This window comes from Perca flavescens, chromosome 7 (assembly GCF_004354835.1).
Source record: "Perca flavescens isolate YP-PL-M2 chromosome 7, PFLA_1.0, whole genome shotgun sequence".
In the NCBI taxonomy this organism is placed as follows: domain Eukaryota; kingdom Metazoa; phylum Chordata; class Actinopteri; order Perciformes; family Percidae; genus Perca; species Perca flavescens.
The window spans coordinates 8,073,503-8,098,837 of record NC_041337.1 but is presented as its reverse complement, the minus strand read 5'-3'; the positions used below and the strand labels follow the sequence as shown (position 1 = coordinate 8,098,837).

The window sequence follows — 25,335 nt, the reverse complement described above, 5'->3', positions numbered from 1 at the left end:
TTGACTTGCTTTTTTTTTTTTTTTTTAAAACATAGTGAGCTCATTTCAACCTCTCTTAGTAAGTTTATAGGAGATTACGATGTTCATGGCCAGCATCTCTCAGGCAGCATGTCTACTGCTTTTACATTTGCAGTTGTGCTACCAGCTATTGGTTAAGTTGCATTTCCGTAGTCAGATGAAACCTACTATGGGGGAGGGGGAGGGGGGGACACACACATCTCATTCTCTACAAACATAAGTGCTCTAATAAAACAATTCAGTATCTTAGAAGTCTCAGATTGTGAGCGGCACACTCAGGTACGCCATGAGGCCTCCCTCTCTCCTGTCGTGTTATATGGGATCCGACCCGTAAAGCCTCTGCAGTGCTCGGGGCCGAGGGGCTTTAGGGCAGGGAAGTGCTTCTTGCTGGTCTAAAGTGACACACCAGAGCTCTGCTGGGGGGGGGGGCTATCAAAATGACAACCGTTGCTCAAATCACCACCAGGGGTGGGGTTTTGTGGGTGTCTTTGAGGCCTTTTTGTTGCCACACCCCTTTTATATCACTGGCTGCCTCATTAGGCTAGCCTTTTTTTCCTCTCTCTTTTTTTTTTTTTTTTTAAATAGACTTTGGAAATAACTTTAGAAATCTGAAAAGATTCCCAGGAATCCTTGACGTGGAGAATCAGGAGTCCTTTCAGCTTCACTGCAAAGTTCATGACTGAATGTGTGAGGCCAGTCTGAAGGGAACTCTGCCTGGCAGCAGTTACCCCCAAATCCTCACAACTCATTTCCATCTTTCGCTGGGCAGCATATATTCTTTTCTTTTTGGCCTTAACTCCAGAAGGTGCCCCAGAGTTTTTTGTTTCTTTGTCACCTGGTAGAAGACTGTCCAGTGTGGTTTAATATATTTGTTTTTTTTTAAAACAAAGTGCTTCTTTGTCTGAAACCACTCCGTTAACATTCTGATGTCTCTCAAATAGATCTCTACCTTTAAACGCAGTTCTACATGTCATAATGATTTATTTAGGCGCAGGGGACACCCCTCTTAGACTGTCAATTCATCTGTATAGGGGCTCGCTCCAATCCATTATATTTAAATACAACATGAAGTGCTTCTGTTAGGGTAATACAATCAAAGCATTGGGAGAAAGGGGCAAGGGGGGGGGATATAATATGATAATGCACTTTTTTTTTGGAGGAGCAGAGTAATATCTTGCATACTTTAGGGCTTAAGGTGCATAAAATCATGGGGTCTCTTAGCACAGCTAAGCACTAGGCTTTGCTACATGGGTCAAAGTAAGATAGCACGCTAATACCATGATGGTGCAGAAGTGCTCCTGTGATAAATAATCAATCAATGTTGCTAGTAAGTATACCAACATTGTGTTTTTAGCAATACTACGGGTGGGTGGGTGGGGGTGGGGTCACTGCACAAAAGAATGGTAAATCACTTTGTTAAAATCGTACTCGCACATCCAGAGTCAAACTCCGAACATCTCTCTGAATTCATGCAAGACAAAAACCTCACACGAGACGGCTATGGCAACAAACACACAACTACCGACCATGGCGACTAGGCCTAGATGATGTAACCATGGAAAACCACATCCATTCGGTCAGCGAAACCGCGCGCTTTAACAGCTGTGTGCAGAGATTCCATTACAAACGGGACCATTACAAAAAAAAAAATAATAAAATAAAATAAGTTATCGTTTAGGTGGTGGGTCGTAATGGGGGTGGGGCTTCAAGCTTATTTTATACTCTTGAGTGCGGGAGGGAGGCATTTGGGATTTTTGAGGGGTGGGGCGCTTACAGACTCATGGAGGAAAAACTCTCTTCATAAAACAATGTAAAACCACATGAGAAAACTAAAAAGGAAGTAACTAGCTAACTGCTTTAGCCTACCACGTGGAGCAGCAGGGAGGACCTCCTGCTCCAGGTGGTAATGTGCTCAGCTAGCAGGCAGGGCTACAAAAAAACAGGGAAAGGCAGTCAAACACAGAGAACCCTCTCAGAGCAGTGCACCCTGGGAAGGGTGCCATCACTCCTCCTTCTGTAGTGCTCCGTCTGACGGGCAGTCGTCAAGGCAACAGGGGGTCTCCACTTCCACCCCCTCGGATTGGTTGTCTCTGCTGGCTAAGGCACACGGGATTGGCTGGGCCAGGGGGGCCAGCTCCAAGGGCTGGCCAATGGCTGAGGCGGCTGAGCTGCCGTTCAGCTGCTGAGTCGCAACCTCTGGCGTGCAGGCCGCCTCCTCTGAGGGCTTTGGAGGACTGCTGGATGGGGGGGGCGGCGACATCTGGAGGGGGGGACGGACGACAACAATCGGACAGAACTTTAACAGAACAGCAGTGGCCACGATGTCAAGTAGGAACGTGACGAAGAGGGAATTTACAGCTGCGATTACTCATTGTGGGAAAACGTACGAGATTTAAGAGCTTTGTGTGAAAGTCTGCCCGTGCCATACCTGTGTTCTGTTGGTGGGTGCCTTTTTCACCGCCCTTACTTTAGCTGGAATCTCTTTACCCCTCCTGCGATGGAGAAACAGAAAGGCGCTCGGATCAAAGTGTGGAACACAACGAGTATCAGTAGTCTGCTTTAGGGCTCGAGGAGTAAAGCCAATGCTCTGTATTGCCTTCATTCTCAGTTGTTCGCTGTATTGATTAAAAGATCACCATCTTACTCACCCTCTGCCTGCTCCCACGGACACCACATGCATGTTGAACCCCCCTCTCCCACGGACTGGTTTGTTCCCAGCCCACTGGCCAACGACCATGCCAGCTATCTCCAGTTTCCCTCCCTGAGGGGGGATGGACTGAAGGCCTGAAAAAAGAAGGAAAGTGAGTGACTACTGAGACGTTTCCTGTTGTAGAGCCTCAATTAACAAACTATAGCTGTGTTCCAATTCCATACTACCTACTGTATACAGTATGCATACGTATGTATGTTTTTTGCAGTTAGTATACAAGAATACTGGATATTTTACTGCTTTATATTAAAAGGTGGAGTCTGACAACACCCAAACAAATACACCCCTTCAGTCATTGCTCTTTTTTTTTTTTTTAACCATCCTTCTCACTCCCACCACCTCTCTCTTACATCAATGGCCTTTTCCCTGTCCTGTGCACGAGCGGAATACTGTCGTGTGTCTCGGTCCGAGCCACTTTGTTTGTTTCCCATTTACAGAGCTAGCGGACCGTGAGAAGATAGATGCTGAATTTGAAAAAGGAGTATATTGGATTAGAATCACAGACTGCACCTTTAACAGGAAAGTATGCAATGCACGTGCCACAGCGTTCAGTTTTTATGCACCACATAAAAGAACAACCTGAGGTCTGCTTTAACTGTTTAAATCAAGTAAAAGACTTTTCTGTTTGACACTGCCTTTTATTCAGTTTGGGACTATTTATTCATATCTTGACTGCACTGTAGTTGCGCTGTAGTGTGTGTGTGTGTGTGTGTGTGTGTGTGTGTGTGTGTGTATGTATGTATGTATGTATATATATTTTAACTATTTGTGTCTCTTTTTATTGCATTGTGTTGGTCCTATAGCCTTTTACGCCTTATGTTAAAGGAACATGCCGACTTATTGGGAATTTAGCTTATTCACCGGAACTCCCAGAGTAAGACAAGTCGATACATACCCTTCTCATCTCCGTGCGTGCTGTAATGCTGTCTGACGTCCCCAGCGGCATCAGGCCAGCACAGAACATGCAGGTGAATGGTTCCAGCAATCCTACTGCTCTGAATAAGTGACAAAATAACGCCAACATGTTCCTATTTACATGTTGTGATTTGTAGAGTCACATTGTGTACAAAAAACAACGTAACATGAGACACAGCCATCTTCAACCGTAAACAAACCGGGAACTATATTCTCAGGCGGAATAATATAGTACTTGGGCGGAGTGATATGCTCGCAGCAAGCCTGTCTGAGAATATAGTTCCCGGTTTGTTTACGGTTAGAAGATGGCTGTGTCTCATGTTACGTTGTTTTTTGTACACGCTGTGACTATACAAATCACAACATGTAAATAGGAACGAGTTATTTTGTCACTTTTGTCACAATTCGGAGCAGTAGGATTACTGGAACCATTCACCTGCAGGTTCTGTGCTAGGCTAAGCTAGCGGTGGGTGCGTCAGGCAGCGTTACAGCACGCACGGAGATGAGAAGGGTATGTATGGACTTATCTAACTCTGGGGGTTACGGTGAATGAGGTAAATTCCCAATAAGTCGGCGTGTTCCTTTAAGCTCATTGAATTTCCTTGTTGTTGAAAGGTGCAATATAAATAAACTTGTCTAGCCTTCCTCTGCAAAGGCAACCAAAACTGTGACTTTAAAAATGGCACTGCCAATCAAACTTAACAGAGACCGCAAAATGTTTTTTCCACAAATTGAATGGTTACTTTTTGTTTTCTGGGGTGTTCCGGCAGCAGAGTTTCATCACCATCCACAATTAGTTTTTATTTTTTTTATTTCCAACTTTCAACAGCTTCTCCATTTCCTTTTATACATTGCATTGCCTTTTTGAGGGTTCTTTATTTTCTCACTTCTCCAGCATAAACACACAACATACTCAAAAAGCGGTTTAGAACTGGCGTGTAGTATGGAACTAGGACAAAAGCAAAGCTGATGTCTATGACAAACAGGTCTGTGTGGAGAAACCAAGAGGTCTGTACCTGGGAAGGCTCTGGGTCTGTGCTGGGCAGGGTGATGCGGGTGATGATGATGATGATGATGATGAGGCATGTCCATGGGGCGGGGTGGGTAGAGGGGAGGCATGGGGTAGAAAGGGGGCACCATGGCTGGGGGGAGGAAGGCGGGAGGTGGAAGAGGGGGGGGGGGGAGGAGGGCGGGACAGGTTGATGCCTTCGAGGATTGCTTGACGCATCTTCTCCACCTTGGACACCAGCTCCTCCTGCAAAGCAGACAACACTGTGACTGCAGTAGAAAGGTCTTGTGAGTTCTAAGGACCGGTATCAGGGCCGATTACTCCGCGATGTGTTCTCTGTAGCAGATCGCGTCACGTCAGTTCCAGGTTATTCATAGCATATAAATAATTTAAGCTTATAAACTTTATAGTTTTGGATCAGGACCTTCAGGATTTGGACTAGTAGCTCCTGAAAAATAAGGTGGGCTGAATTATGAAGGCTATACAGTCCCTCCAGAAAAAAACGTGATATGCATTGAATTATGCGATTGCATTTTTTTTTTTTTTAAATATGCCGCACTTTCGCCGCATAAATTGCCAATTTGAGCAAAATATGCATGGCTTGTATGATTTCATAAACCCTGCATTTTCGTTGCAAAAAAAGTCACATAATATATCTTAGCAGAAAGTTGAAAAATGTTGCGTTTACTTCACACAAGAGCAGCCATTTTCCCGTTGCCATGGCAACGTTATGAAGTGATGTAATTCCGCGACTTGAACATCATTGAAAAGCAGGGTGTTGGGGATTTTTTCAAGTTCCCACAATTTCTTCGCATAAAATTGCATAAACATCCCGCATATTCCATCGCATTTTTTAAGAAAACGTGCCGCATAATCAAGGATTTTTGCCCGCAACAATCACACAAAAAACTAAAAAAAAAAACAACTTTCTGGAAGGACTGGCTATAGATGTTATTACAGATTAATATATTTACCTAAATGTTGAATAAATAAGTATTGGATCAGATATTAAAAAGGACTCCGATCGGGACCAAAAGAACTTGATCAGGAGTATTCCACTTACTGACAACCATCTTACTTAGTAACTACTGTCTATGGACCATTTAAACAAGGAACTAAAATGCTTTTTGAACTAAATTTCATACTTACTTTATATAAAAAAAAAAAAAAAAGACATCCATCATATCCTCGGGTGATTTCTGCCACAGGATTGTATACATGCACATACATACCTGTCCTTCACACATGTCCAGCAGGGCGGCCCGGTCGCGAGCGGCCCGGGCCAGTTTGCTCTGAAACAGTTTGCCATCAAAGAAGCCCCAGGGGCAGCAGTGTTCCCACGGCAACGGTTGGCCACACACATCATTGATGAACAGCGCTGTGTCGACACCCGCCATGAAGAGAGAAGCCAGCTGCACGCCGCGGGCATCCACCTTCTCCACCTAACGGCAAACCGAATGTAAATATTTTTAAACTGCAGGCAGAGGAGTTGAGAATTATGAGGTCTTAGACCCATGAGAGGTTGTAACACCAAAATCACTTAAAAGGAAGACGCCAACTTATTGGGACTTTAGCTTATTCACCATAACCCCCAGAGTAAGACAAGTCGATACATACCCTTCTCATCTCCGTGCGTGCTGTAACGCTATCTGACGGTTCCAGCATTAGCTTAGCCCAGCACAAATCCTGCAGGTAACTGGTTCCAACTAGCCTACTGCTCCAAATTGTGACAAAAGTGACAAAATAACGCCAACATGTTCCTATTTACATGTTGTGATTTGTATAGTCACAGCGTGTACACAAAACAACGTAACATGAGACACAGCCATCTTCTAACAGTAAACAAACCAGGAACTATATTCTCAGACAGGCTTGCTGCGAGCATATCACTCCGCCCAAGTGCTATATTCTTCTGCCTGAGAATAGAGTTCCCAGTTTGTTTACAGTTAGAAGACGGCTGTGTCTCATGTTACGTTGTTTTTTGTACACGCTGTGACTCTATAAATCACAACATGTAAATAGGAACATGTTGGCGTTATTTTGTCACTTATTCGGAGCAGTAGGATTACTGGAACCATTCACCTGCATGTTCTGTGCTGGCCTGATGCCGCTGGAGCCGTCAGACAGCATTACAGCACGCACGGAGATGAGAAGGGTATGTATCGACTTGTCCAACTCTGGGGGTTACGGTGAATAAGTTAAATTCCCAATAAGTTGGCGTCTTCCTTTAAATTAGTCTTTAAAAGAGAAAAACTTGACAGAGACACGTCTAATATACATCACTTATTATGAAAGGTAACTTCCTTGAAAGTTCACAACCAAAAGATGGATTTAATAGTAGTTTATCTTTTGAAATCATGCCAAAGTCCCACATTTGCTATGATAAAAATCTTGTTGTTGGTCCATTTATTTTCAGGACACAAACTGAACCCTCCTTTCATGCGGTCTCAGTCTGATTATTTGGACTGACAGCTTTCAATCAGCGCCCACTAACTGACCAAAACAGGCAGAAGCAACACGGTTTGTTTGAACCAAACCAAACAGGTTTGGTGTTATTACTCTTGTATGTCAAAAGGTTGTGCCACTCAAAAGTGCGCTGCCCCATGGGACCTAATCAACAATCATATCTAGTCTTCAGTGGAAAAACCCTGACCAATGATTATTCCAACAATGACAGCGTAAGGACCGGGGTGTCTCACCTTGAGCTCCTGTAGCTGGTCGGGTTCGTAGAGTTGGCTGGAAACGGCCTGAGCCAGAAAGGCATCTAGCTCGTGTCTCTGGAGGATCCTTCCTCCAGGCCACTGCATCATATACCTGAGAGAGAAGGAAAACAAAGCCGGCTTTACACAGCAGATACACAGAGCTACAGTGTACTGATGTTTACAGTCAAGTGACAGCATTAGCACTTGCAGACGCACAGGACACGCAGTAAAAACATAAGGCTCTCATATATAGGAATGACATTTGTGACCGATGACCTGATGTGATTTTCAATACTATAGTCCATATTCTCACATATTAATAAAAAAGCTAAATGGACTTCATTTATATAGCGCTTTTCTAGTCTTAGTGACCACTTAAAGCGCTTTAAAAATGCAAGCCAGCATTCACCCATTCACACACAGATGGCAGACGCCACCATGCAAGGTGCCACCTGCTCATCAGGAGGGGAGGGATAAACACTGACACACCGATGGCACAGGGAGCAATTCAGAGCAATTTTCCGAAGGACACTTTTGACTTGTAGACTGCACACTATGACGCGTAGATTGCAGGGGCCCGGGATTAAACCACCAACCCTCCGATTAGCGGAAGACTACTGCCTCCTAGCCACAGCTGCCCCATAATAATAATAATAATAATAGTAAAATGCTGTGATGATTAGCGCAATATTAAATATGTCCGCATTACTCGTCATAATAAGAAGAAACCACAACAGTTCAGCAGGTAGGAGACACACGGTTCTGCAGTATCGTTTAGTTTGTATTAAAAGATGTTTTGACATGTGACAGTAAGAGATGTGTAAACAATACAATTGGTGATGGCTTAATGCAATTGAGCGGCTTCTGTTTCAGGGTCCTGGTATCATGCACGCGGGCTCACTGAACAGAACAGAGCCCAGCGTTAATGTTATTAGTAACAGCTGTGCTTTATCTACAGTACTAGGACTAAGGCAAACTGTCTGCAGGATGGGAAGAACAGGAGAACGGTAGACTTGGGAGTAGGGGTGGGAGATATTGACAAAAATGAATATCTCAATATTTTTTTTCAATATCTCGATATCGATATTCAGACGATATTTTTGAAATCCTTCTAGAAGTTAAAAGAAGCCCTGTTCGGAGGCTATTTTGGTGGTTCTCTTGGGAAAATGTACAAGTAAGATGAAATCATAACAATAAATAAAGGGCTCTGTTCTGTAACATATTGCACACAACCACGTCCTTATTGGAAGCAGTCCTGAAGCTGGGACAGGGCCGGGTCAGACTAGGTTCTGATAGTCCTACTTGAATGTATAGTCCTTCTGACCGGGATTTATGCTGGGATCAGGAGTTGGATGTGACCTGACTGGCCCAGGTGAGGGAGAGGTGCAGTTCTGTGTGCTTTTTTGATGTTAGAGTATACATGGTCAGTGTGTTCTTCCCTCTAGTAACACAATCTACATGCTAGGAGAAAGCTGGAGGGGAACAGACTTTAAGGACGCCTTGTAAAAGTCCCCTGTATCCCGTATCCAGGTGATCGCGCTGCAGTTTGTTTACTATGGTTAGCAGTGAACCAAACTTTTGCTAACGTTAGCATTGGGGGCTATGTAGACGGCAGTGTGCTGTTTTCGTAGTAAATAAAATGGTCAGTATATTACCGACAGGGCTCCAGGTCAGGTGAGCCGTGCTGGGCAAAGATCCTGCAGTTGGTACTCCATTCATTGTGCACAAAAATGCAGTCCTCCGCCTCTGGTCGTACCGGAGTTATTTTCTCATTCCGTCGGTAGATAGCTAGCTCGGCGTGCTAGCGCCGACAACAACCTGGAGGGCTCGGTCAGGCTATTTCCTCCGGGATGTTATGAGCCGCCTGGAAGGCTCTCGTAACGGCTGTGTTGTATCGTGGTCCTGTATTGATTAGTTCAGTGTGGCTGTACGTACTTGTATAAATATACACCGACAGGAGAGCCGCTGGACAATCGAGCACCGCCATCTTTGTTGACATGAGTGAACGTGATAACACACAGGTAAGAACTAGTAGCAGCTTACTCTCGTGCGGGACGATCGTGATTTTGTACAAAAAATACAGTCAAACAAACCCCTACAGTATTAAAATCGCTACATATAATTGTTTAGAAGGTTATAGTGTGCGTTATTTGTTTTCTCTTTAACTTCCTTCAGCTCTTTTCATGTTTGGGGGGTCGGATTGTACAAATTATGAAATATTCGATATCCCAATTTTGCATATCGTCCAGACAACAATTTGGATATTATCGTCTAAACGATATATCGCCCACCTCTACTTGGGAGTGTTCACTTATTGCTTCAAAGTGGTTATCTTCTAGTCTTGCAGTCACATCATTTGAATATCTTAAATTAGCCATATTTGCCGCGTGTTTAGCTCCTTTTAAATTAGCTGAATGATGGCATTAATTTCAAGAATGGATTTTAATTGGATGTTACTGCCAGAGGCGGAGTCTTTGCGGCCATTTTGCCATTGGTTTGTCCACACCTCCTGCAGTTCTTTCAGCCAAGAGGAAGCTCAGAAATTCCCCAATATCTACGACTCTGAATTGATTGAGGCTGATGTGAACTATTTTTCGGACTCGGTAGGTCAATTAGACGAGCTTAGCACGCGGAGCAGTTGAAACAAAGCCTAACCCAGTCTTGTGGGAATGTTACACGGCTTAAACAATTAATCGATTATTAGAAATAAACACAGATTTTCTGCAGCTCTACAAAACAGACCGATCTTTGTAAGAGAAAATGCATCCAGCAGCTTTAAACCTCCACTAAGCACAATAATCAAAATGTTGTCAGGGGCAACACAGTGCTACTGGAACCAAGAGTATTACTGAGCAAAATACTTAAGTCCTTAAGCGACGTACCCATTAAAGTTTGAAAATCACAGAATAACTTCCTACTAAAAAAACAACACGGAGCTCAACATAGCCGATTGTACACACAATGTGTATTTTGAAGTGAAATACACAGAGAAAATGTGTAACCTTAAGAGAATTAATTTAGTAGCAGTAGACATTTTTATTTATTTTTTTATCCATTTGTCTATAAAATGTCAGAAAATAAAGAAAAATGTTGATCGCCGTTTAGCAGAGCCCATGATCCCCCATGATGTGTCCAATGTCTTGTTTTGTCCCAAATATTCAAATTTTCTATTATATAAAAAGCAGCAAATTAAAAATAGATTTGAAAAGTTGGAACAAACTAATGTTTGGTATTTTTGCTTCAAAAGTGACTTAAGCAATTATTAAAGGGTTGATAGAATGATTATATAGGGTATTTTACACTGTTCCTTAAGGTCTCATAATGGGGTATGTAACATTGGTTGGGCTGAAAATTGCCCGAATGCTATTTTATTAGGCCCTTAACTACCCTGTGAATATGGCTCTATTTGGAACAAGAGCTTTTCTTCCAAATATGGCATGCACATGAATATTCAGAATGAGCTACGTGCTGATTGGTTTGAGCAAACTACATAGAAACACATGAGATACTGGACAGCAGGTCTCACTGCAAAGTTAAACATTGTTTGTCGGGCTATTACGTTATTAAAATTCACTTCTGAGACTTTAAGCGAGAAATCAACTATATAAAGCTCAAATATGGGACGTTTTACAAAAATTGATGGCTTATTGCAAATTTGGTAAGACTGTGTGTCGGAGTTCAGCTGCCGGTGCTGCCTGTGTTGCTGAAGAGGGGAGCCCTGGAGCTCTGTCAGAGCACCGGCGTTTAGTAGTCCATTATCCAAAAAACTGTGAATTTGCGCGGGTATGGAGTGCTGTGGACTGCCAGTCGTGCCGGAGCTCCAAGTACCTCATAGCAGGCCGGGGTGTGTGAAGGAAGGCAGGTCGGGCGGCGAGGCACAGGCAACACAGGCAGCACTGGCGCTGAACTCCGACACACAGTCGGACAAAATTTGTAATTAGCCATCCATTTTCGTAAAACGACCCATATTTGAGCCTTACGATTTCTTGCATAAAAAAGTTTCAGAAGTGAATTTTGTAATGGAATAGCAGAGATCTGTGTGACCTAGCTAGATTCGGAAGACTACCTGATCTCAGGTCAGTTGTGTAGCCTATGTAAATGTTGGGGCGTGACCGTTCTCTTAATACACCCATGGGCTGACAAAGGTTCAGGTTTTTGGGAGGTTGATGTCAACTTCCAGCTTTGTTGGGATTCGCCCGTTTTCAGCGGCAGTTTCAAAATATGAGATTTTCATAGTAAAGGGGTGTCAATGGGACTTTGAGCTTCTATGTATGTCCTATTTACCCACCTAACTGTCGTTATTCAACTATGACAGGGTAAGATCTCTAAAATCACCCCTTTAAAATAGTTGCCTGTCAAATTGATAGACTAATTAAATAATAATTTCATCTGTAGTGCACGGTGAAAAGAACGGCGCACAAATGTTCAAAGACACACACAAGGTGTTTGACTCTCTTAATGAGGTTTTTCGTGCAAAGCTCACTTTATTTAGGACAACACACACACACCAACACACACACACTGTTTGTTTCACTATCTTTGTGGGGACCGTCTCTGACATAATGCCTTCCCTAGCCCCTTACCCTAACCATCACAACTAAATGCCTAACCTTAACCCTTACCCTAACAATAACCTAATTCTAACCCTAATCCTACAACCAAGTCTTAACCCTCAAAAAGCTTTAACCTTTAACCTTGTGGGGTCCAGCATTTTGGGGCCCACAAGGCTGTGCAGACCCCACAAGTATACTGTATTCCCCGGTTTTTGGACCCCACGAATATAGTAAAACAAGATACACACACACACACACACACACACACACACACACACACACACACGCACACGCACACGCACACGCACGCACACGCACACACACACACACACACACACACACACACAATACAACTAGCATTGGTGTCATACCTGAGCACGCAGCACATGAGCAGCAGATGCTGAGGGACCTGTGCTGGGTTGAGGAGGGCTGGGCAGTCAGAGCGTAGGCAGGCCAGGAAGGCCCTGGTTCTCCTGGAGCGGTCCTCGCTGGCACGTCCCAACCACAGCCGCCGCAGGTTGGGGCAGGTCCACTCCCTGAAACACAGGGCCGGGACCAGCTCCGGAGTCAGGGCTGACTTGGCTTTACCGCTGCTCCACTCTTTGACAATCACTGGAGGAACTGTTAAAACAGAGGCAAGAGAAGTGGGTTAAACATGTACTGTACAGGGTTTGAAGAAAAAAAAATACTGATGCGATGTTGGTACACTCGATTCTTTAGAGACAACGATACAGGTGTTTAAGTGCCGGGCTTTGGAGCAGGCTGTTATATTAACGTTGATATATTATTCAAATCATGTAGCTAACACACTCTGATAAGGGTTCAGTGTGTCATTGAAATATAGGCTGTTGTGTCTATCAATGTTGTGAAAGTACAGGTTTGATTCCATTAGTAGAGAACAGACCTTTCTAACAGCAGATCATTTCCGTGTAACCAATACCAATAAGGATGGCTCCATTACATTTAGATATATCAGTGAGCAAATTAATGAGATCAATAATTCCTTGTTGGTCAGGCCAGGGCCAAAAAAGAAGAAATCCATATAGTTACAGTTATCTTTACTTTGTAGATCTGTGGAAAGCTTTAATCTCTGGCTGGATTCCCAGAAAAAGAAAAAGAAAATCTAAGAATAAATCTGTCTCCATAGACTCCACTCTGTCCCAGGACCTACCTTCCAGGGGAGCCCTCTTGCGGAGAGCGAGCCTCTCCAGGCGGCGGTGTGTTTCAGCCAGACTGAAGAGGACGCCGTAGGCATACTGTCTGCCAGCACGGAACAGCAGAGAGGCAGGAGGCAGCTCAGAGTTACACTCATCCTCTATACACACTGGCATCTTCATCTCTCCCTGAGGGGCGTGGTGGGGTAGAGGGACAAGTAAGGACAGAGAGATTACAGGGAGGCTCCGACGAGGTTGATACATTACTGCCTCCATCGCCATTTTTATAACCCGTGTTAAACTAGACAAGATGACTTGGGGGGGACCATGCAATGACAAAATACACACTTGCAGATAGGGGTGCATGACATATCGACTCATACTGTATCCAAAGTGTCGCGATAAGTATGCAATATTTTGTTTAATATGTGTCCCGTCCGTTGGCTGTGTGGCTTAGTTGTGTTTGATTTAGAGCCCGCTTGAAACGCTATAATGATCATCTCTCATTGGCCAGTTACTGTGCCACTTGCACATGTTAGTACACGTCAGCGCACGGGTCCACTACGTGACAAACCCTACGGAGTGTACCACGTGTGTTCATATTTTGACACACACGTGAAGAAATAGATAACAAAACGGAACGAATCAGAGAAGCGAAAGAAAAGTTGTCCCCTGTTCCCTTTATATATTTAATACTGTCCAACCAGTAAAACATGTCCTGTTCTGTAGACATGGTGCTTATGTATTTATTCATGTCGTACCAGTCAAATATGACGGTCAGTTAAAATAAACCTTGTGTTTTATTTGTTATCAATCTATTTTGATGCGTTTTCCCATAACTTTTGGAATTTTTTACATAGGTTTAAAATTATTGAAATTGATATTGATATCGCAATATCACATTTTGTCAATATCGTGCAACCCTACTTGCAGAGACAAATGCAAACAAATAAAACACGAATGACATCCAAAAGTGTGGAAAACGGTTTACCTTGGTCAATATGTGGTAAATCTGGGGGTACATCAGTCCTCTTCGGTGTCTGTGCTCGGCTACACGAAGAACCTCAGCACTGACCTGAAATGGAGGGGAACAGGAACAAGGTGACAAAATGCAAATTTTCAACACAACCTACAACTGTGTTATTTGGTTTGAAATTATTATTATTTTTTTATCTCTCATGGACACACACCTGAGGCAGAGGGGGTGTGGTTATGTCCATGTGACTCCGCGTCGCCATAGACAGCAGTGACGGAATGTGTGACACGCTCCCGTTGCCTTGGGAACCATCTCCGGAGGCCGAGCCCCCCCTTCCAGCAGGATCTTCCCACCGAGAGGGCTTGTCTGTCAAATGGCTGAGAGAGAGGCTTCATGGTCACGTTTAATCATCCCGGACGTTTTTTTTAAGTGAACTTGTTGTGACACACTGGCATATTTATTTCTTTTATTTTATGTTTTTTTCTCTCCTTATGATTAGTCAAAATGTGTTTCGCTCCACCTAAAATGCCCAAATCCCTGTTTCTCTTCAATATAATTAGAGAGCTGAAACCCTAACAGTGAAACACGACTTTACGGTCTCTGGGTCTTACTTTGCGTTGCTGTCGTTAGGTTCATCTCCGTCTGATGACGATGAAGGAGATGGAGAGGGAACAGACTGAGTGGCGGCGTGGTGATTGGGTAATCGATTTCCCCCCTGAGTGGAATCATATGGAGCCGACCAATCTGAGAAGCCCATCTTGCTCGTCAGCGAATCGTTGCAGTCTTGGGACGGTGGCGGCGCGTTCGGGAACAGAGGGTTGGAGCCGGGTCCGTATGGAGCATTCTGATAGGGTGGCTTTAACCCCGGAACCTGGGGAGGAGGGAACTGGGATTGGACAGAGGAGGAGGGAGGAGAAAGAGGATGAAAGGAAAAACGGATTGAAAAAGGAAGAAAAAGAAGGAGCAGAGGGGAGGGAGGGGGAGATGTCGTTTCAGGGACGTGAACCGATTCTGTTCTATTTTATTTCAGATCAAACCAGAAGCATCTAATCAAGGATGGTTTGGGGGATTTGGGATGTGAAGTTCCCCCCCTCCTCCCTCAGCCAGTTTTTTCCTCTGAATGAGCACATGCCACAAAGGGATTTCAAAGAGCAACAAACTTAATCCACTCTGCTACATGTAGATTCATGTAGAGAGCAGGGAACAAATTACACACGCATCAAAGAGGACAAAAGGATAACCAAGCTAAGGAATCTACCTGATTCTTTCCAGGCTGCATAGGTCCCATGTGACCAGGTGGTCCCCCAAATCCAAACCCAGGTACTGAGCAGAAGAAAAAGAAATACAAGGATGTAAATGAACATTTTCTTCTAATAAACACATTTCTTTGTAAGCCAAACATGATTACATAATGGCGTGGAGTAGACTATTGGTTCTGTTGTCTAAACGTGTTTACTACTCACAGATAAAAGAGGAGGGCCCCATGTTGGGCGAGCGAGGTTTGGAGGCGGCAGAGAAGTACTCCACAGCTTTCTTGAATCGCTCCACCTTGTCCTCCATACGAGACTGGAGAGGAAAGAAACAACGCGTTATGTTGACCGCATTACGTGCTGGGGTGGTGACCGCGAAAAGGTTGCATGCACACATCTGTTGCTGGGTTATTCCCCATTCAGACCAACACAGGGGGGGCCTGGAGGAAAACTGGTAATGGAACTGGAAATGTTGGGTCGTTGATGTTTATTTGTTAACATGTGTTTTCAAAACTGACCTGGCGTTTAACACCAGTATGAAGCAACTTAGCTTTAATATGAAAGGGAACACAGGTGGCTTTAATAACTACAGGATCAGCGTAGCTCTGTAGAAGTATCTCTTTTTCTTATAGTCAACTAATCCTATGAAATAAGTCCCTAAACTAACAATGTGTTGGCTCTCATCCACAAACCCAATGTGTTTCTATTGGCAACCTAAAAACGTTTTTTGAAACGTGTCAAATACATACATTTATTATTTATTTTTTTAGGCTAAACAATTTCCTAAGACAGCTGGGCACTGTAGTTTTTCGAAAAGGTTACTGATAAAAAGGATTAAATGGTGTATTTGCTGGGGACTTTTAGCTGGGGACTATTTTCAGTGGGGGATGAATACACATTTGGTGGTGCTCTGGTGAGTACTTCTAATCAGAATCCTTCTACGGTGTGTGCGGGATTGAGTCAAAATCAACAGCAGGGTGTGTGCTCATGATAATGAAGGAACACGTCACCCAGAGCAACGGCGTTAATCATTGATGTGTTTTAATAGTTTACGGACAACAATGGAGCTCTATGGCGCCGAGGAAGAAGGTAGCTCAGACTTTGGATCACAGATAATACTTGTTATTTATAGAGTGTCACCAGACTTATCCTTTAAAAAGGTCCAAGTCTAACAAATCTGTCTACAACTGACGCCTGCAACTGATAATGGAATATAAGGACGTGCTGCTCTAACTCAAGAGAATCAGTTTACTAGACACACTTAATATGGCAGTGTGCCTCAAATATTTCAAAGTGCAGACATACTTCACGTAATGGAGAAGAAGAAAAAAATGTACCGGTGTAACGGTAAACCACGGTAAAAATGTTGAAGATAACAATTAGCGTTTTCATTTAAAATATCATTGTTATCTCAGTGGATTACCACGGTGTGGATTACCACGGTGTGGATTACCACGGTGTGGAAACCGCGTGTTCCCATCTTAATCCTGGGCTCCTGAAGTTGCCGCGCGGGCGCAATGCATAGCCTACAGTGCGTTTCTTGACGTTGGAATCACGGCGTGAGGAGGAAATGACAGCGCTCAGGACATTTATCAGCCTTGTAAAGAAGACTCTCTCTGTCCTGAGATGATTGACCAATCATTGACGAGAGTCATCGCTTTGATCTCCTGCCAATCACTCGCACTCAGACAGGACAAGGGGACAGAACAGCAGCTGTGAACTGACTTTTTCTTCATCATTCCTTTCCCGTTTTCGGACTTGTTGAAGTGAAGTGTGTAGCCCAGAACGTAAGTTTAAACTATTCTTTAGCTTGCTCAACTGTCATGGGTTTTACTGCCTCGTTATCTGTGTAAACGTTAAAGCTACTTTCATATTTCAATAAGTGTCCTGCTAGGATGTGGATTAAGTTTTGCCCGTGTTACGACATGACATTTATTTGGACAGAGAGAGAGATACATTATCGTCTTGATAATATTGCTGTTGCTGTGCTTCTTATTGCATAGCTGACAGATGCGCATTTTGTTTAATATTACTTGTGCAGCCACGTGTTGATATTCAGGTTGCGCTTGCTAGCAAGGTGCAATTGCCAGTAAACAGCATAGACAGTAAAAGAAAGGTAAACAGCCTAGCGCTGTGGAGCCACATGCTTAGCTATTAAAAGGTATATTACACTGTTTGCTCCGTTATGGATAGGTGTGCTGTGATAGACGTGGCTTATTCTCAGTTTGTGTTACTGAGCAATATGTTACATTTATCTTAATTATTACAGAGAAATTAATGTCATTCTTAGTATTGTTTCTTGTTATATGCTGGTGGCTATAACATTTAGTGTTTGGTAAATAATGTTCATAGTAAGTCAGATGCTTATTAATGTGCATTATTATTTGCTTAACTTCATGTTCGAGTTGTAAATAAATCTTCCTGGATCTCAAAGTCAGACATCTCGGGTTCAAGTTCTTACCGGACACCCTACAGCGGGCCGGTGTTTCAGTAGTTTAATAGTTTTTACAAGCCTATTGCCTATATTTTTGTAATATAATAAACACTTTTACACTTTTTTAAACCATTTCAGCTTGTGTAGGCCTATCGGTGCTTTCTGAACATATTGAACACACTTTTAAAAATACCGCGATAATACCGAAAACCGTGATCATTTTGGTCACTATAACCGGGAGGTTAAATTTTCATACCGTTACATCCCTAAAGACAACACTAGAGGCAACATTCTCATGACAAAAGGTGAGCTTCAAGTCCTCAGCCTAAACATTTATCTACCACACATCAAGTCACTGTAAAACTGTTGGATCACAAAGGGTTATGGTCCTTTGAGAACATGCTGGGGCAAGTACAACCAGTTTTTACACATGTGCAATAACGGTAGATTAATTAAACCGACGTTGGCTAAATGAGAAAGTAGAATTAATATTACTGACTTTACAAAACCAACAGCCCAAAAACACAAAAAGGGATGTCATACATTAGAAGAAGAAAAAAAAAAAAAAAACTCACTTTTAAGGAGCTAGGGCCACTAATTTTTGCATTTTTGACTCCGTTAATAAAAGATTCACTTTTCAAAATTGTTGTCTATTCATTTTCGCTCAGCCATACATATAGATTTGATAGGCATAAAGATGTGGATTTGATAAAATGCTGCTGAACTCCAACCCTAGTTGCTCAATCACAAATATTAACTGGAGAGCAAATTTACACTTTAATAAATGTCTTCTGTGACATGAGCTTCTTCTGGTGAATTAAAAACTAGACAATCCTATATAGCACATACTGTAGACTTATATAAAGTGTGGTGCAATTCTATGGTTGAACACTGATATGTGAGGAAGTGCAGATGCTGACTCAGGGTCTTGTGTCAACAGCGATGACCTATTTAACCATCAGAAACCGTCCGGTCGGAGATGGAACATGGAAAACCCATTTCAATCAACTCAAATTAAACCCAATAAAAACTGACTGTGTAATTATGACGGACAAAAGGGGCAGCGCACACTTGACCCACCTGTGACTGTTTGAAGACATCTCTGGCGATGGCGTCGAGGTTCCCCAGGTCTTTGATTGAGGACACGTACTCCGACACGGCCTTGATCACCACCTCACAGGGCGGCAGCACCAACTGGTGGGCTCGCACCTGAAACCGCAACAGTACAAAAGGTTGTAATCCACACACACGAGAGAGACACATCAAGATATTTAACTGTGGGGTATTTAAAGTTATCTAAATTATTTAAAGTGGACCGGAAGTTATCAGGTTTTGAAAAGGCATTAGGGTGATCTAATGTACTAGTCGGCTCTAGTGCCTATAGTTACGCGAACATCTTTTCAAATGTTATTTGAAATTCAAAATTCTTGTATTGTGAAAACCTTAAACCACATATTGTCTCACAGCCACGTAAAAAATTAGGAGATAATATTCAGAAGATGCCATTATTTCAGGCTAAATAAGCTGCATCTGATTCTGGCTCATTGAGTTACAACATTTTATTCATTGGTTCATCTGAAAAGACCAAATTGACTCCGTTTTTGTAGACCATTACCCATAATCTGTGTATGTTATAGGAACGGATTACTGCTCAACATTTTAATATTCATGGAGATCAGCACAGCCAATGTCATTTTGCTTTGTAAATTACTGGCATGTCCTTTTAAATTGCAGAATTGACATAAGACTGGTGTCATTGCTAAGCAATAACACACAACAAGGTGTCGGGATACAAGAAAATAACAGACAACGTGGAGGCGAGGAATGCAGAGGAAAGCGGCGAAGTGGAGTTCTCTTTGCGCAGTCCTTTGATTTCACATATAAAAAATTGGTCTAGACCACACATTCAACAGTCTAACAATAGAAAATAGACGTTAGACTTAACGTTTATATACTTTACATACAGTAAGTTTCATGTTTGTGGATGAAGTGTAGGTAATCAATAATAAGATGTTCAAAGATAACAAAAATATCTACAACTATTTTATTATGGTGTGCGATGTCTAGTCTTTTTTTCTCCTGATAACTGAATACATTTTCGTCCAATCACTTAGTCATTCATTCCAATCATGTCTATCAATGTAATGATTTTAAGATGTCATTAATAAAAGTCATTTCCTGCATTTTTCACAATTAAAGCCTTCTATTGATGTCCCTAATCCACTCAAAAGGATTGTATTGTGAAAGACCAGCAAATTAAAATGGGAGATCAGAAAACACTCTTTTCTCTAAAAATGATAATATACTTATAAAACACGGAAAATATTGAACTGAATATTGAATTGAATGGAATATGTTTATATTTGAGGTAAATCAAGGCTCAAGTCACTATTTGACTAATACATTAGTATTACATGATTGTTAGAGCTACTATTCTTGCAGCCTAAGCTGTGGTTTGCAGAGGACTTTGGATTTAGAAATATTATGGCACCTTAAGAGAAGCTAGTGGGTGTTCTGGTCCCAGCAGACTCCAGTGGAAGGCAGCCAGGTCCTCATCAGGCAGAATATGATTTCCTGCGAGACAGAAACTCTTTCAAATGCTCGCTGCGTCAACGAACGAGGACGACAGACACAGAGGGGTGCCGAAAATACAACTTGCAAGTAGGGGTGTGCGTTTCAGGGAAAGAAACGTTGGATACATGTTTGCTTTGTGTGTATTTGTAAGTGTACGTGAGAGAGTGTGCGACTCCTAACCCAGCAGAGCAGCAAAGCAGGGCAGGTGCTGTGTCTTCAGCCCGAGCTGCCTGGCAGCCTCAGACAGCAGGTACTGATGCGTGGTCAGGTTCTTGCCGTTCCAGCTCAGTTTGAGCGCATGCGACGAGAAGTAGGCGGGTACGTTGCAGAGGGCGAACTCAGAATCCTGAGCAATGAGGCCAGCGAATCCAAAGTCCCTGTAGAGAGACAGCACTTCCTGGTGGTGGTCCTCCAAAGTCTGTACAACCTGTAGATGCAGAGGGGACAAACTCAAGCCTGCTGTGTCATAAAAACACAAACTCTAAATAGAGTGGGAAATGGGTAAAATCCCGCTAACCTGGTTTGCCATGTGTTAGATTTAGTTGTCATATTTCAAGTGTGATTTATCTATCAACAGAATATGAATTCCCAACCAATTCTAAATTTTTTTTTAGTTTTCCCAAACTTTACCCAGTTCCAGCTTTTCTCTGAACTTAACTTAATATCGTTGCATTTTGGACTGTTAGACAAAACAAGTAATATAAAGAAGTCACCTCAAGACTCTTACTATTTTCTGATGTTTTATAGACCAAACGACTAGGGCTGGAACTAACGATTACTTCCATAGTCGTTTAATCCGTCAATTGTTTTCTGTATTAATCCATTAGTTGTTTGTTCTATAAAATGTCAGATAACTGTTACAAATTTCAATCAGTGTTTCCCTAAGCCCAAGATGACGTCCTCAAACGTCTCGTTTTGTCCACAACTCAAAAGATATTAATTTTACTGTCACAGAGGAGAGAAGAATCTAGAAAATACATTTAACAAGCTGAAAGAGAGTTTTTTTTAGTTTTCTTTCTTAAAAATAACTTATCAAAATAGTTGCCGATTAATTTAACAGTTGACAACTAATCGATTCATCTATGCCGCTACATATTCAATGTATGAGGAAGATAGAGGTTACAGACAGTCGGTCAGTGGTGCTGCCACTCTGTATACCAACAAAATACTAAAGCGCCACAGGCCTCGCAAAAACACATCTGGGGAACATCTGAGCTTGCACCAATCTGTTCCGAATCACTGGGGGGGTGACGCAGATACCTGGACCTAGGGCAACCTAAATGATTCACAGCCCACTCGCGCTGAACCCAATTGGTGGGTGAGGTGCCTGGTTATGCCAGAGAGAGGGAGCAGGAGAGCGTCGCAATAGTGCCAAAATTGGTATGTTAATCTTGTTAAACAACGTCGGTGTTAATCAGTGTGAAAACTAAATAATTACACTCCAGTTACTTCATTGAAAAATCTATTTAATGAGCTGGTGATCAAATCTGTGTCTTCAAATGAATGCAATATGTGGCAGTGATGGCAAGGCTTGATTATGAACAAACTGTTTCAGGACTTGTTCAAATTGATTAACATGTGTGTGCTCACCAATAATAATACAACTAATAATCAATGTAAAAAAAAACAACAATAATATATATGCAACGATTACAAATGGACAGACTGCATGCGGCACGTGTAAAGTTGAGTAGGGCACCAAAGCTAGATGGAGGAACAGCAATGGCTTTAGTAAAGGTGTAATTCAAGCAGAGGTGAGATACTTGAAGCTGCAGAAATACTACTGTTTCTCAGAATACAGGGAGGAAAAAAACAAAAAAGTACACATTGGAACTGTGAGTAATGATGCTGTACGCACACGGAGCATCAGAATACGTTGTACTGTAATGTGGGTGGGATTGTTCTATTCTCTATCCTCTCTATGGCACTGTGTTTTTTTAACACTAGCATGCAAGCAGATGGGAAAGTAGATCGGAAGCAAAAAGAGACAGCCAGGTAAAGTTGACAGGAGGGAACAGCGGTTTTGATGCATTGTCGGAACATTATGAGACCAATTTCCTTTTTCAAACACATGTAAGGTATTCTTTGCCCCATAATAGTAGCGTAAGGAAGGTATAGTACACCCACCTACTATATTTAACATCAGAGCAAATACTATTGTGCTAATAGGTCAGATACATAAAACATATTTTATATTTTTATATTCTCAATCACCAACAAACTGAAATGCACAAAATAAGTTATTACAATGTACCAATGGGAACCTATATATACTCTATCCACTCAGCAGTTGTTCAACAATGTATGAAAGGTTCAATGAGTTCATGTTATGTAATATATAGACTAGGTCATGTTGTACAACACATGTTGCTCTAATTCATGGACTGGTTTAACCAGTAGCCGCTGCATCATATATAGAATACATTTCTCCTCCCAGTAGAGCAAACACAAATACATCCATGAGAGGAGCAGGCCAGCTACAGGCATCACAGATAGAATATATGCTCTGTTGGCTAAAAACAGCCAATGCTCTGTATGTATTTATGTATAATATTAAAACACATATCGAGATTGACTCATTTCAGTGGTTAGGGTTGGTGATTGCACTTGTTACCCAACTGGAAGGAGTTAAAAAGGGCCCTGGATGATGTAAGCTGCTAAATGGGCGTTCAACAATAAAGGGCAAGTGTTAAATGAACAGCACGCCATATGAACACAATAAAACAACTGCACACCACCATGATCAAACATTGCTCACCCGCACTCGGAAGCGGAACATGGCGAGGCGGACGCAGTGGCTGAGGCAGGCCGGGGGCAGGAACCATGCACGGGGAGGCGGGGTGGCCTTGCTGCCGACGTGGTTGACTATCAGCTGCGCCGTCTGTCGCTGGCCCTGAGCTCGCCGCGCCCACTCGGGCCAGCGCTCCTTACCCAATGTGCCATTGAAAACCACGACGAGCTCCAGGCCACCCTGGTACAGACAGGCCTGCGACAGGGCAGCCAGGTAGCCCAGCATGGCGTTCCACTCGCCCCCGCACACCCAGTCCGTCTGGTAGCCGCCGTAGAGGCGCTGCAGGCCGGAGTCAGCGTCGATTAGGATCCTGGCAGGCGGGGGCGGGGGAGGCATGGGCCCTGGGTGATGTGGGTGGTGGTGTGGGTGATGGTGGTGAGGGGGCTGGCGGGCCGCGGTACGGGCAAGCTTCAGGAGGTCCACCGGGACTGCGGCCCCGGGACACCGCTTCTCTAAATACTCTTGAAAACCCTGCACTCCCATGACTGTGTTGTTAAGCCGGTGTGTCTGGCCGGGAGCAGGCTCTGAATACGTTCTGTACGCCGTGTTTGAAATGTGATGTGGGGCGAGACCGTAGCTAGCTATGCACTTTAGGCAAGCTAACTGGTCTCCGATGTAGTGACTAACTGTAGTTTAGTTAACCCTGCAAAACAACTTATCTGTCACCCAGACTAGTGAAAATGAGTCACCACACAGCGCTGTAGACGCGTGTCACTTGTCGTTACTTATTCCGAGATATCGAAATGCCAATTTCTCAGTTTTGGTCGTGGGTTCTCAATTTAGTGTCCATCCCTGTGGATTTTTGGTGAGATGCCAGCAAGGCCAGTGTAGCTACCTACAACCAGAAAAAGTTCAACACATTCCTGCTCCCATAATTTGGCTTTAACATAACCAGCTTCAAAAACGTAGTTGGCAGCAAATAACGGAAATGCAGCAAGGTGGTGGATATTACTGAAAAATGCCAATAAAATAATTATCCTGCTGGTTTGTGCACATGAAACAGATGCAATACTGCGCATTAGTTAGCACACCACAGGCTAGATGGCCAGTTCGCGGACATGATGTTAAACCGAGCAGCTTGCAAAATGGTTATATTTTTATTATCGGACAACGAAAATATTTGACATGTATTCTGCACTACCTCAGGCAAATCTTAGCATATTTGTATCGGTAGCTTGTTGGCTCGCAGGTGTCAGAATATTAATTAGAACAAACTAACAAGCTATGTGCCTGGCTGACTGGCTAGCTGTAACGTTACTAACGTTGGCTAGCTATGTGGCTAGCTGTTAGCTGCTGGCAGGGTCCCCGGCGTGATTTGACGCGTCAACTCCCGAAGACAAGTCCGGGGCGGACACGACGCGGAATGAGATGGATGTTTGACGAAATAAAAGAAAAGTAACTAAAATAAAATAAAAATAAAAGCCCGATGGTGCCTCCCTCGCTGTCTTCCACACTCACGGCTTCATGTTGCAGAGGGGAACATTACTTCCAAGCGACATCAGCCATCTTGCGACTTCCTCGCGGCCCAGTAGAGTGGGAGGGAAAGCGGAGGGAGTGGAGGGAGGAGGCGCGGTCGCGGGGGACGCTGGGAAATGGAGTCTAACATGTGTATCACGTCCTACTTGGACGGATGTGGTGGCAAACAGAAAGAAACTACAACTACCAGAATGAGAATATCAACGGGTTGGACGGGGATAAAAAAGCTGGAGAGTAGAAATTTCTCCAAGTGGCCCTGAAGTGATTCAAGCACAAACCCCGTTATTTGTCAGTTACCTGTCCGGTGCTATTAATAACTCCTCTTTAATATCAACCAGTAAATATTCATAATGTTACGCTAGCTAACTGCCGTTATGGCAGGCCACTGCTGATGCTACTGAAGTACTTAACAAATACTTTTAGCAGTGAACATAATGAAAACCAGTTAATTTAATCAAACATGAAGTAGCCGTTATTAATGCATGAAAAATGAATAAGTCGTGTAACAGGTAGAATGGCGCTGACTGTCCCGTTTCGCAAAATTACGAATCCCACTATGGCCACGCCAAGACCCGCCCTACGAAGCAGCTCGATTGGCTGGGGTTAGGCATGTCACCTCGAGTGGTTAATGTTAGGGTTAGGGGATTGGTCAGGGGATATGACCTGTACACGTAAGCATGGACGCTTGGCCAATAGTAGTGTGTGAATGCTATTGAAGGGCGGGTCTTGGCATGGCCATAGTGGGAAAAGAAAATATCGCGTCCCGTTCATGT

General features: G+C 43.2%; 1 protein-coding gene across 1 annotated transcript; it reads right to left on the bottom strand.

Annotated features, from left to right (window-relative positions):
* On the bottom strand, positions 1 to 24,645 carry LOC114558313 (family with sequence similarity 120 member C). The gene is given in 18 exon segments (XM_028582196.1): positions 1 to 2,278; positions 2,447 to 2,510; positions 2,667 to 2,802; positions 4,660 to 4,825; positions 4,827 to 4,898; positions 5,885 to 6,094; positions 7,352 to 7,466; positions 12,279 to 12,528; positions 13,079 to 13,250; positions 14,053 to 14,136; positions 14,252 to 14,414; positions 14,649 to 14,923; positions 15,296 to 15,360; positions 15,501 to 15,603; positions 18,802 to 18,930; positions 20,213 to 20,295; positions 20,476 to 20,722; positions 23,054 to 24,645. Coding segments are annotated over 18 exon segments (3,108 nt in total). The 5' UTR covers positions 23,570 to 24,645; the 3' UTR covers positions 1 to 2,020.
* Positions 24,646 to 25,335: the final 690 nt, after the last annotated feature.